Source organism: Dendrobium catenatum, unplaced genomic scaffold (genome assembly GCF_001605985.2).
Source record: "Dendrobium catenatum unplaced genomic scaffold, ASM160598v2 fragScaff_scaffold_501, whole genome shotgun sequence".
NCBI classification, from domain to species: Eukaryota; Viridiplantae; Streptophyta; class Magnoliopsida; order Asparagales; family Orchidaceae; genus Dendrobium; species Dendrobium catenatum.
The window spans coordinates 643,226-657,193 of record NW_021318963.1 but is presented as its reverse complement, the minus strand read 5'-3'; the positions used below and the strand labels follow the sequence as shown (position 1 = coordinate 657,193).

The window sequence follows — 13,968 nt, the reverse complement described above, 5'->3', positions numbered from 1 at the left end:
CACACACACACACACACACACCCCCACAATTACTAATAATCAATGTTTAATGTCATCAATCATTGCCATTCAATACACATCTTTTTTTTTATAATCTCCTGTTTATCTTAGGAGAGTAATCATGATGATTTTCCACCTCCACTTGACTATTGATGTTTCACATCAATCATCATCCAAATATCATTAATTATTCATTGGTCATCAATATTGAATGCTTGTATTTGTAGTCACTCGGACTCCTACCATGACAATAACTAGGTCAACCACTAACCATTGACTAACTCCTAATATTCCCTGGTAACCATCCTCTAAAGTGATCGTTGTTTGACATCTACAGGCACTGACATTTAACAATCATCTTATCACTCACCCAATCCTACCTAATATTAGTAGAACAATCAAGTCACATTCATCATATCTTGAATCTCAACATTCTCAATCGAACATGATCATTAGATACTTGTCAATTTATTAACTCTAATGTTGAAAACTCATCTTATTGATCACTCGATTTTACCTTCTATAAAGAGAAGAATCAAATCAACCGCCAATCATCACTTTACTTTTATCATTCCTTATTGATCATTATTTGATGCTACTAATGATTGGAGTTTGTCAACCACTAGCAATTGATAGTTATATTTCCAAGTCGTCTGGTCCCTCCTCTAATCACAATAATTACTAAGTCAAACATCATCAATCATTTGACTCTCCATGTTCACCATCAACAATCATCAAATACTCACCTCTTCAATATAAATCTTAATTAAAAAAAAAAAACTCCTCTTAATAGTAACACAAGAGACTTCTTCAATAGTTCATATCTCTTAACATATGTAATAGTTTTGGAGAAGGATTCCCTCTCTCATTCTTCACCCACACTAGCATGAATGTTTCAAATAGACTATGCTCTATTGTTTTACTCCTCCCCAATTTTTTCAAGTAAAAATTTTTAAATCGATTATGTGTTGCTCTCGACTAATATATGCGTATGGAATGCTTGTTTGACCATAAGATGTTAAAAATATATTTCTCTCTATCAATTTTCCAACACTGAAACAAATTTATTTAATACTAGATAATGGATTATTGAAGATAAAGGATACATTGATAAGTTGAAAGGAGCACACATGAGATGCGCATATTTTTACTCAGAAATCATAGAAAGTGAGAGAGTATATGCTTGCTAAGTTAGAACGGTTTGAAATATTTGTTATTGGAACAATTATGCCAGTTAAAACAAACTTATATACATATCAGATGCACGAGACCCAAATCCAAAATTTTTTGATTGGTAGTCAAAGTTTCCGACTAACAAACCAAGATGAGATGCATACAGTTTGTAATATTATATTTAATATGAATATGTAATTTGTTCCTAAGAAAAATGGGCACACACAAAAGAAAAATAATAATAGTTCAATGATTTCTATAAAATAGAAACTAAATGAAAAGAAAATATGAAAAATTAAATTTTGAAATGGCATATCTTTTTATTTACTTATTTTGAAATTTATAAATAAAAATATAAACTTTTCATTCATAAATTTTAAATTTATAGAGAAGGATGAGATTTTACCCATTTTAAAATTAATTTTTAAAGCAACCACAATAGAATTTGTAGGGATTATAATTAAATATTTTCAAAATTATAATTTTTATCCGCTAATGTTTTTTTGTTCTTGAAATTATATACATTACAAAAAATTTATATTTATATTTAATACAATAAATTTATAATTTGCTTCGTAAATTTGAGACTGTAAGATTATAATATTATATTGTAAATAGATCCACAACTTAATTGTAACTGATGTAATAATATTATAATTTAAATATATCATAGAAAACTAAAAAAACCCCTCTAAACCAATAACAATAGCTCAAATAATTATATTTAAAAATAACATATAAATAAATATAAAATTCAAATATTACATACCAATTTTATGATATGTATATAAATCCACCTAAAAAGAATAAAAGATAGTATATTTGACCTATAGTCAAATGATATTATGACTATTGTTGGAAAAAGAAAGTACCAAAAAAACTATCTCAAACTATGCAGAGTCCAGACACAAAGTTGCATCTGAACTATGAGTCTACACAATGTGTATATTTTATGTACTTTTATTTTTATACACAGTACATAATATATACATACTGTGTACACTCACATATCTGGACACAACTTTATGTACGGACTATGCACATAGTAATAATTTTAAAATCTTGAGATTAATTTTAATAATTTTTCTCTATTAAAATTGATTCCAAATTCATCTGATTATCTTTGGAAGTGTATTAGCTTATTATTATAATTATTTTCCTGAGAATTTCTTTTAACAGGCAAATTTATGATTTCTCTAAAAATAATACTTAATAGTGCCCAGTCTTTTATGAAAAATTATTAGGTGCGGAGTGTACACTGTCCGCATAAATATAGGTACCTAGCTCCTAGCGGTACCGAGTGTCGGTACCTAACGCGATATAAAACTTGTGCGGACGGTTCTCCCCGTCCGCACTCCGCACCTAATAATCTCTAGTCTTTTATGAATGTCCAAAGTGAGAGAAGGGAGTGGGAAAAAGCAGAAGAAAGACAATTTTTTTCTCTTGGATTCGACTGGCGAGGGAGAGAACAAGCGAATAAAGCCGGTCGGGTTACCACATTTTCGCATAAAGCGTGGGAGATGGGATGTAAAGAGCTTTTACCAATCAAAGCAAAAGAGAAAGCGAACACGCGCTCGGAAAGGAAAGACTGAAAGAGCGCTTCAGCTTGGGCCGGGCCATTGGCCATTTTTAACTGGGCTAGCTTTTACGAAGACCCGCGTCGCACTCTTCCCCGCAACCGCTGACCATCACACTTTCCGAATTTTCACACGTCTGAAGACCACAAAGCCAACCAAATATTCTATATTTAGGACGACTTGATTCAAACATCATCAAATATTTTTTGTTACCGGGCACATATCTCAAGGCAAATCGGAATTGGAAATTTCCAAATTAAATTTGTAATTATTTGAACTCCGACTTCAGTAAATTTGTAGTCGAACTAAACGTATTGAAAAGACAGACCCAATGACACCTAATTCGATCAAATTTCAAGCTTAAATGAATTCAAATCAAAAGCCTGAAGCACATTTAAAAGGTTTAAAGAATAAATTGTTTGACCAAAATATATCAAAATGTGGCATGCTCATAGTTGAATCGAGCGGCTCAACGAGATGAATCCAACGAGCTTAAGATCATTGAATTCTAACATCATTATAATACTTTAATACTCTATAAATAATTTATGATTAAGGGAGTCAATATTGGATGTTCATTCGAAATACTCTCAATGTGTCCTTGATCATCTTCATATTTATTGGTCATGTCATTATCAAAAAATTAAGAATATACCCCACATTCTTCATTAAAAAGGGAGAGAAAACAAGGAAAAAGAATAGTGGAAAGGAAGAAAATCTGAGATGTCTCTTGCCACCAAGCTCCTCCTCGATCACAGCCTAGCCACCGACCGTCGTCAGACTTTCATCTAGCCAGCAAATTTTGTCGGACTTATATTCGACCACCGATTGTCCTGGACGTCGATCCGACCACCGAGCATCATTGAACTTTCGACCGTCGCCGAACTTCTGCCTGGACACCACCGTCGCATACCAACTCCTGTCTTCATTCGAATTGGGCACGCCCTGTGATTTTCACATAAAAATATTGATCTCTTTTGAATATTATACAATATATATGCTTGCTAGATCTTCTTAGACGCTAAATTTTATATTTCTCTACTGCATCTAATATTCTAGGACACAATAATCATATTTTATGAAATCAATTTATAAACTATTGTAAGAAGAACTTTGACTATTATGATTGTAAAAAATATTTTTTTCATTACAAAATTTTCTAAAAAGAAAACAAAGAGAAAGCAACAAAAGAATAAAACAAAAAAAAAAATATGATAGACAAAAAATTATCACAAACATTTCATAAATAAGACTTGCCTTACAAGCTTATCAAGCCTATCTCACTAGCCATAAATAGAGCCAATTTTGGCTTATAATATTAGAATTTAAGAAAAATATGCCCATTATAATATCAAATTTTGAAATAAAATTAAAAAGACTTTATAAAAATTAAATCTTATAAAATACATAGATATAAAATCTACTTTATAAAAATTTTTGATAATTCAAAACAAAAGTATATCATTAACTCCATGGAAAAAATATTAGAATATTAAAAAAATTCAAAAACAAACGATTGAAAATGTGATGCGGTACACCACAAGCGAACCTTCGCTCAAAATAGACGCCACGGTCTTCTTTTCTTGTCATAAAAAGAACTAAAAATCTGTTCGTCAAAGCTTTTTTTTTACTATTTCGGTCTTCGTTCCTCCCTGCTTTCTTACCAGCAAGCCTCCCACTGCTCACAAAGTAAAAGGAGACTGCAGAGTTTTAGTGCTGCAGGCGCTAAATGTAACCCCACCAAACAAGTCAAGTGGAAATTTATTTGATAATCTTTTGATTAATCGCATAAAATATTTATGTACTTTTGTTATGATGAAGAGAGAGAGCGCGAAAGAGAAGCACAGGCTTCAGGGTAGCTGAGGAAATCATGAAACTTCTTAAAAATATGAATAAAAAAGCAGAGAGACAGCGTTCCCCATGCCGCCTGAGCTTCTCAGATCTTTGTCTTCTTCCACCCTCATCATATCGAGGGCTCAGCTTCTCTTCCACTCCCGCCTTTTGAACCATTCAAAGCGATGAACAATTTGTCAAATGGAAATTATTCTTTTAGAAGAATAAAGCTGAGGGAAGTTGGGAGCACGTTGATTATGACAAAGCTTATACATTTAAAATTTTAAATAGAGAAGTTTAAGGAGAGCTTAAAACAAATAATTAATGGCTTCGATGTACAGAATACTGTATGCGTACGTTCTTCACTGAAAGGGCCTAACTATGATGTCATTCGGAATAAGCGGAGCATGGAAAGAAAGAGACAATCCCATCTTTCAAATTTTGCCACTTCAAGCAAAAGCTATTTTTTTAACAAAAAAATGATCTGCACAATGATCTAATTAATGGCAGAATTGTCTCTCACACGACCGATGGATCTATCTTCTCCGGGATCGCTCATGGAACGAAGCAGCGGCGATTCTGCAGCCCAGAATCCTGATTCTGTGCATAAAAAATGAACAGATAAGCTATATGCACGAGCAAAATGGGATTTTTAGAAAAATTGCAGTAATAGGAACCTTTTTCTGAATGAAAAGATCTCTTGCAGTGAGCAATAGCGCTCTGTATTCCATCTTCTTGTTGAAGAAGCGAGTCGTCGTGCTTAGGTGTCACCATCGGCGGCGGGTAGACGTACGCCACCGCTGAGGAAGCCGACCTGCTCTTCCGCAGACGTCCGGGAACCGCCTTAAGCCTGTAAGAAAGACTATTTCCTGTCGACCATGGCTTCCCCTTGCTCTGTTTCTTCGCCCCTGCGCTTTGGGCGGCGGAGCCATCCTTGTTCGGGCCAAGAGGTCCCGAAAATCTCAGCTTTGAGACCTTTACATACAAAGGTTTTATCTTGCTGATGTAACGAAGGATAACGTCCTTGTAAACCAGCTTCTTCTCCTCCTTGATGAATTTTATAGAATCAGATGCAGAATTAGAGCTGCTGTTGCTGGAGTTGAGCCGAAACATGAAAATTCGGAGCTTGGTAGCAGATTTTACCACAGAAGCTGGGAAATGGGGCTTTGAGTTCGGTTCAGAAGCAGCAGGAGAGAAGAACAGCGAGGATGGCGAGGAAGAGGACTCAAGTGTAAAAAGACGCCCGTTGAAGAGAATCTCTTCCTTTAAAGAAGTGGAAGAGGTTGAAGACCGATGTCCCATAGAAGAAGCGTTCATCTTAAGCTCTACTGGGACGGAGAACTCAAGATCAAAAAAGGGGCCTTCGTCCTCCATCACTCCGCCGCCTCCATGGTTTGCGCCGGCCGCGCAACAGATGTCGGAGGCGCAAGCGTTGGCGGTGGGGGCTATTGGGTCATCGCCGCTCCTCCTGAGCTTTAGCAAGCTGAATACTTCCATAGCGAGGGGAGAAGTGAGAGACAACAAGACAAACTCTCGATCTCACGTACGTTTCTGGACTTGTTATGGTGAGGCCTTCAATGTAAATAAACTCTGATGACTATTCTTTATGATTATTGGGAGTTAGGTGAAGTGGCCGCGGAAAGTTCAGGCGAACAATTGACTTGCAGACTCTTTTATAGAGCTCGGAATTGTTGCGAATTCGAATTTATACCAACTCAAGCTTGTCTGATACTCCGAACATATGCAGAAAGTATAAGAATCTTATACGTCTGTGGTATTATTATTATTATTATTATTATTCTTCAATGTGAGCTGTGTAATCACAATCTTCTCACTTAAGTTTTGTTTGTGATAACATTTTTACTACTTTATAAAGTAGCTTCTTAGTACAAAGTTTCTAATTAAAAAAATTTTGTACTGAAAAGCTGCTTTAGAAAGTAAAAAGAAAACTATCACAATTGAACCCTTAATCATTTTTTTTTTCAAAAAATATTATTAAAATGATTTTGTTCAATATTAATTTTGATAATATTGATTGATTGTGTGTGTGTGAGAGAGAGAGAGAATAAAAGTTCTTAATTACATAACGTGAGGGCATGAATGGCCTCTCAAATTTTCAAACCTAAGTGAGCTTGCAAACACATGGCCAACAACAATTATAGTGATAACCTTTACTTGCTTAGCACATGAGCTTCTCTCAAGGAAAGAAAAGATTAAGAAATTGAGAAAGACAGAACAAATAAATAAATAAATTAAAGGTTTATTCGATTTAATATCCTATTAAAACTGTTTCTAAATCTAATTTTATATAAATAAAAGTTTCAATTTTTTTTTTATTCAATCAAATTACACCTTCCAATGTCAAATAATGAAGAGAACATTACTTATCATAATGATGAAGTGCTTTCTAATTATATGCGATTTCTAAGTAGGTGAAAAGCTTTCCTTGACAACACCTTATAAATTTAATTTTATATTAAAATAAAAAAATATATCTTAGATATTTAATTTATTAAAAATATAATTTAATATCCTTTATACATTATAAATTGATGAATAATTTAGCGTCTGTATAGAATGACTATAGCTTTTTAGAATGTTGGTTATAAATTTAAGGCTTCATTAGGGACAATTTTTTAGAATGCAAACATAATTTTTATTTGGCTGCTAATATTTGTGCTAAGAAGTTCTTTTCTACAACAACTTAGAAAAAAAAATATTTTCTTCGAAGTAGCTTTATAATGCAGGTTGTTTTAACATGGTATCAGAGCTGTTGTCTCACGACGTTTGATTCTTCATCTGCTTTGATTTTGATGACGACTCCGGCCATGTCATCTACAGCATCAACAACAAATACTGTAATCAAGTATACCCAGCTTCAGGAGACTCAAATTCCGTCTTCTCTGAAATTTTTTATGAACAATATCAAAAATATTGTTCATACTCCTTTAACTACTGATAATCATCCACTATGGAGAGCTCAGGTGATTAAAGTTTTTCAAGCAAATGGATTTTACGGTTTTCTGGATGGTTCCGCGCCTGCACCCCCATCCTTCACGGTCACTGCAGATAGTGTTTCTACTACGAACACTGAGTTTTCTGCTTGGAAACTCATTGATCTGAATTTAACCTCAGCTCTTTACTCTGTTATTAGTCCTTCTCTTCTACCTTATGTGTTAAATTTGGACACCACTCATGCTGTGTGGATAACCATCGAAAAGAGGTTACAATCTACAAATAGATCTCGCATACTTCAGCTTAAAAATGAGCTGCATCATATTACAATGAAGGACATGACTATGACACAATACTTATCGCTGATTAAATCCAAGGTGGATGCGATTAATGCTGCCGGCAGCAGTTTGGACATAGAAGATATCATACTTTATACCCTTAATGGCTTGCCTGCTACGTATAATGCGTTTAAAACCTCTATACGTACGAATCTGCAACCTCTCAGTTTAGATGATTTATATTCATTGTTATGCAGTGAGGAGATCAACTTGACAGCTGATACACTGCGTGAAGCTCACATAACTGCAGCCACAGAACCCTCGACTGCATTATATGCTTCAAGAGGTCGCACTCGAGGACGCTCCTCTGCAATGCGCTCTCGTCCTTACAATCGGGGTGAACGAAACACTGGAAGAGGAGGTCGAACAGGAAATCGTAGCATTGAATGTCAGATTTGTGCTCGTCGTGGTCATTCTGCTGTCAATTGTTGGTATAGAACTGATCTGGAATATCAGTCCCCACAAAATGCTGCTCTTACAGCTACTACCAATCCTTCAACTACTGATTGGTATCTGGATACCGGGGCATCTTCGCATCTGACATCTGATGCTTCTCAAATGTCTTCTGTGCAACCGTATCATGGTCAAAATCAGATCACTGTGGGTAATGGACAGAATTTGCCTATTGCTGCTACTGGACAAGGGCTGCTTCCTACTCCTTCTCGTAAACTTCTTCTTCATCCTCTTTACTTCGTTCCTAAACTTACTCATAATCTGGTTTCTGTTAAACAACTCACTGCAAATAATAATTGCTCTGTTGTTTTTGATTCCAATGGCTTTCGCATAAAGGATTTGAAGAACCATTCAACTCTCCTTCAAGGTCGCAGCCATAATGGACTCTATCCCGTCTCCAGTGCCTTCATCTCCACCAGCACCTCCACATCTTCAAATATCTGGCACAAGAGACTTGGACATCCACACCTCAACACTCTTGCTGTTCTTCGTGCTCGGAATCCACTTGTTTTCTTAGAAAATGTTGTTAGTTCTTGTAGTTCTTGTTCTCAGTCCAAATGTCATCGTGTTAGTTTTTCGTTATCTAAATCTACTGTAACTAGGCCTCTTCAAATTATTCACTCTGATGTATGGGGTCCCTCCCCAATATCTTCTATTAATGGATTTCGTTATTATGTTATATTTGTTGATGAGTTTTCGCGTTACACTTGGATATTTCCTATGCTTCAAAAGTCTGAAACCTTTCATCACTTTCGAACTTTCAAAACCATGGTGGAAAAATAGTTTAATACTCCTATTACTGTTTTCCGGTCAGACTCTGGAACAGAATTCAAAAATAAAATGTTTCAGAACTATTTTCAAACCCATGGTATTCAACAGCAATTTAGTTGTCCCTATACTCCTCAGCAAAATGGTTTGGCAGAGCGAAAACATCGACATATCATTGAAACGGCTCGTACTTTGATCTTGGATGCCAATTTGCCATATAACCTATGGGTTTATGCTGTTCTTACTGCTGTTTATTTAATAAACAGATTGCCTTCTTCAAATCTTAAAAACAAGTCTCCGCATGAAATGTTATTTCATTGTGCACCAAATTATAAAATGCTGAAGGTTTTCGGATGTCAATGTTATCCCCTTCTTCCTTCACATAAAACTCATAAGCTTGCTCCTAAAGCTCTTAAATCTGTTTTCATTGGTTATGCAACGGCATCAAAGGGATATATGTGTCTTGATATGGATACAGGCACTGTTATCATCTCTGTCAATGTTCAATTTCATGAACATTTGTTTCCATTCAAATCTGATACTTCCCCTCACTCTTGTTTGCAGCCTACTGGATCCTCATGCTCTACAAATAATCCTCCTCCTCTGACTCTTGTTCCTCTTACTACCTCTACATCTCCATCAAATGTTACTCACTCTGTTCAATCTGCATCATCACTCAATCGGTCATTAACTCCTACTTCCTCTACTTCGGCTTCCAGCACTACTAGTATACCACATCCTTCTCCTGTCTCCGATTCTGTTTCATCACCAAGGCCTCACCTGACCAAGACTCACCACATGACTACTCGTCTTCAAACAGGACACCTAAAACCCAAATCCATCTTTAATCTTCTTCATCTCACTCAACAGGCTTCTGACCCTACCTCCTATACTCAAGCAGCTAAATGTCCAAACTGGCGCAATGCAATGTCTGCCGAATTTCAAGCTCTACAGCAGCAGGGTACCTGGACACTAATACCTCCTAAATCACATTATAATGTTCTCGGAAACAAATGGTTATATAAAACCAAACTTACTGCTGATGGTAACATTGCTAGATACAAAGCCCGGTTGGTAGCTCAAGGATTCAAACAAGAGTATGGATTTGACTTCTTTGAAACCTTTAGTCCAGTTGCTAAATTTCAAACAATACGAGTCTTTCTTACAGTTTCCCTGCACAATAACTGGACTATTACGCAATTAGATGTTTCAAATGCCTTTTTGCATGGATCATTAACCGATGATGTCTATATGGAACAACCAAAAGGCTTTGTTGATCCTAATTATCCTTCATATGTTTGCAAGCTAAACAAAGCACTTTATGGACTCAAGCAGGCACCTCGACAATGGTTCTCCACGTTTACTGATTATTTACTGTCTTGGGGGTTTGAATTCAGCAATGCTGATCCTTCTCTACTGTTTTATTCAAAACATGGGATTACCTTATATCTACTTATCTATGTAGATGATATCTTATTCATGGGAAATGACTCTGGCTATGCTTCGAAACTGCTGCATGATCTTCAACAGCAGTTTTCTGTTAAAAATCTGGGAACTCTTCACACATTTCTTGGCTTACAAGTCATTCACTCCTCTGATAAAATTTTCCTGCATCAGCAAAATTATGCGCGATCTATTCTAAACCGAGCTGGAATGACTGACTGTCATCCCTTACAGACGCCTACTGTGTTAAAGACGGACACTTCAGCTGAAGCTCTGCTTCCCTTCTCTGATCCTCAGTTTTACCGCAGCATTGCCGGTTCTTTACAGTATCTTACGCTCACTCGTCCCGATATAGCATTTGCAGTTAATCAGGCATGTCAGCATATGCATCATCCGTTAAATCTTCATTTTCAGATTCTCAAGCGGATATTACGGTATCTTAATGGTACCTTACATTATGGTCTGCCTATACTTCGTGGTGACATGAAACTCACAGCATATTCTGATGCTGACTGGGCAGGGGACAAGCAAGATCGCAAGTCCACCACTGGTTTTTGCATTTTTCTTGGAAATACACTCATTAGCTGGAGTTCCAAAAAGCAACATACTATTGCTCGTTCCTCTACGGAGTCAGAATATCGATCACTTACTGCTGCTGCCACGGAAATTGTTTGGCTACGTCGACTGCTTCAGGATTTTCAATTTCCTTCAATGAGTCCAACTACACTCTTTTGTGACAATATATCTGCTATGTCTCTTGCCAACAATCCTGTGTTTCATGCAAGAACGAAACACATTGAGATTGATTACCATTACATCCGTGAGTGTATTAAATCCAATATTATTAAGGTGCATCATCTCTATACTACAGATCAAACTGCTGATGTCTTTACTAAAGGCTTATCCACCGCTCAGTTTCAAGCTCTTCGTACCAAATTAACTCTTCAACCTGGAACAGTTAATTTGAGGGGGAATGTTAGAATATCACAGCCAAAGGGAAATATTCATGATGAGCAGCAGCACATAATGGCCGGCATCACTAATGATGAGCAGCAACATACCACGATCCGCACCAGCTCCACGTGGAAAGTACCCTCTGTCAAAATAACAAACTAATGAAATCATAGCCGTTGGTTGTTATCTGAGCACCGCTCATCCTTGCTCTATATATTGTGTACTGTAGCTGCACTAAAGTTTGAGATGAATTCAAATTGAATCAGAAAGGAAGCCTGTGATTCCTCTCTGATATTTCCTCTACTTCTCTCATACTTTTCTGCTCTTGTTTATTACTAACAATGTATTGCAGGTTGTTTTAACATGGTATCAGAGCTGTTGTCTCACGACGTTTGATTCTTCATCTGCTTTGATTTTGATGACGACTCCGGCCATGTCATCTACAGCATCAACAACAAATACTGTAATCAAGTATACCCAGCTTCAGGAGACTCAAATTCCGTCTTCTCTGAAATTTTTTATGAACAATATCAAAAATATTGTTCATACTCCTTTAACTACTGATAATCATCCACTATGGAGAGCTCAGGTGATTAAAGTTTTTCAAGCAAATGGATTTTACGGTTTTCTGGATGGTTCCGCGCCTGCACCCCCATCCTTCACGGTCACTGCAGATAGTGTTTCTACTACGAACACTGAGTTTTCTGCTTGGCAGCCACTCCAACTTGCCTACTTATTTATTTATTTTTGGTGAGATTATATTTATATTTGAAAATGAGGGATGTGATACTAATAATACTATAGAGAATTCAATTAATTCATCAATATTTCCTTTTTTTTATTTAATATTTTAAATAATTATTATTTTTTCTATCTCATCCTTCTTATATTTACTTATTCGATCCAATTGATTCATGGGTGAAATTTGACCTTTCTAGCAGGCGAGCTCTAAGATAGGACCTGTCGCCCCGATTCAAAAAATCTAAGTTTTGATTGACTCGTTTAATAATCATGTTGGGTTTAATTTATGTTTATAACCCATTTATTAAATGGGCCAGATTTGGGTCAATTCGTGAATCATTTTTAACCCAAAATGACATGTTTAACATATTTTTTCTTTATTTTTTTTATATGCATGCATAATCTTATTATTTTCTATCTAATATCCTAAATTCATACTTGATAATTTATAATTTTTTAAACCAACACAGGTTAACATGTAGGGTTTGGGTCATTCAAGCTGCTAGTAGGTCAAGTTCGAATTAGTATTTTTGACCTGTTTATTAAGCAGGTTGGGTTCGAGTTCAACGGAAATTGGATCGGATTAATTTCAAGTCAGACATGAACTCGGCTCGTCAACTCATTTTGATACAGATATGACCTAAGAATCTCTATGAATTTTCAATTGAAAGGCCTTAGATGAATTATCGCAGTTAGAAAAAGAACAAATTTGTCTCGTGAGGGTTGCACTTTGGAATAGTTTTTTTTTTTTTCTATTTTTTAAAGTAAATTTTTAGCATGAAAAATTTTAAATTAAAATTTTTTTACTAGAAAACACTAAAAAGATTGTACCAAAAGAAGCCTTGGACATTGAAAAAAAAAAAAAAAATTTTCGTACAACGCTAAGACGATAAACTTTATATTTCTCTACCGCCGCGAATACTCCTGGACGCAACAATTATTATTATTATATCATATGTTCGTCAAATGTTCGACAATTCGATAAAGTTATGATTTGAATCAATCTTATGCGATTATAGGATTCAATGTGGAGGCTCAAATTCAGCATGATAATTTTTTGTCCAAGAGTAATTATATGATTAGATCAAATGCCTATACACGACCTTCACCCTCTCTATTTATAGACGATGGCAAGATTACTAGTTTATAATGAGTTACTTGACAACATTATAAGAAAATATTTTAACAATTTAGTTTAGTTATTAATGAAGATGACTTTTCAATTGCGAGAATCTCAAATAAGTTACAAATTAACCTAGGGTATCCTTGATGAGTTTATTCCTGGCAATCATTCTGGCCAGTTAAGTAGTCGAGTACTAACAATTGTGGCTTTATATGAGTTAACGCTTGGCAAATCTCCATGATTGATGACTTGTTGAGTACAATTCATACTCTCATGATTACTTGACCACCCTAATAAAAACGAATATACGAAAATAATGCCTTCCAAACCTCTAATATGATTTGCTCCAAACATGTTATCAATCTATATCCAATCCAATGGCAAAAATACACAACTCCAAATGATGAAAAATGTCTTTGAAAAACCTCCGCACAATAAGCTAAACTCAAAACACATGAGCCCTTAGATTTAATAAAGCCATCACAAGTCAATCTCAAGGCTTAATGGATTTCTTATTCCACAATTAAAAGCATGTCAATACAAATTAATTTGCACACTAATCCTTTTTTTTTGGGCAAACCCTAATTTTAAGTTTGCTCCAAAATTCAAT

At 35.5% G+C, this 13,968-nt stretch overlaps 1 protein-coding gene across 2 annotated transcripts; it reads right to left on the bottom strand.

The window, feature by feature from the left end:
• Positions 1 to 4,609: 4,609 nt before the first annotated feature.
• On the bottom strand, positions 4,610 to 6,262 carry LOC110094979 (probable membrane-associated kinase regulator 2). 2 transcript variants are annotated; one of them, XM_028694517.1, is made up of 3 exons: positions 5,727 to 6,262; positions 5,261 to 5,630; positions 4,610 to 5,183 (listed from the first exon to the last, which is right to left on the bottom strand). In XM_028694517.1, the coding sequence occupies exons 1-3, from the start codon at positions 6,078 to 6,080 to the stop codon at positions 5,080 to 5,082; spliced, it is 828 nt and encodes a 275-aa protein (XP_028550350.1). In that variant the 5' UTR covers positions 6,081 to 6,262; the 3' UTR covers positions 4,610 to 5,079. The 2 variants fall into 2 exon arrangements, with proteins under 2 accessions (XP_028550350.1, XP_020675998.2); XM_020820339.2 differs by having other exon boundaries at positions 4,612 to 5,183; positions 5,261 to 6,261.
• Between the last annotated feature and the right edge of the window lie 7,706 nt (positions 6,263 to 13,968).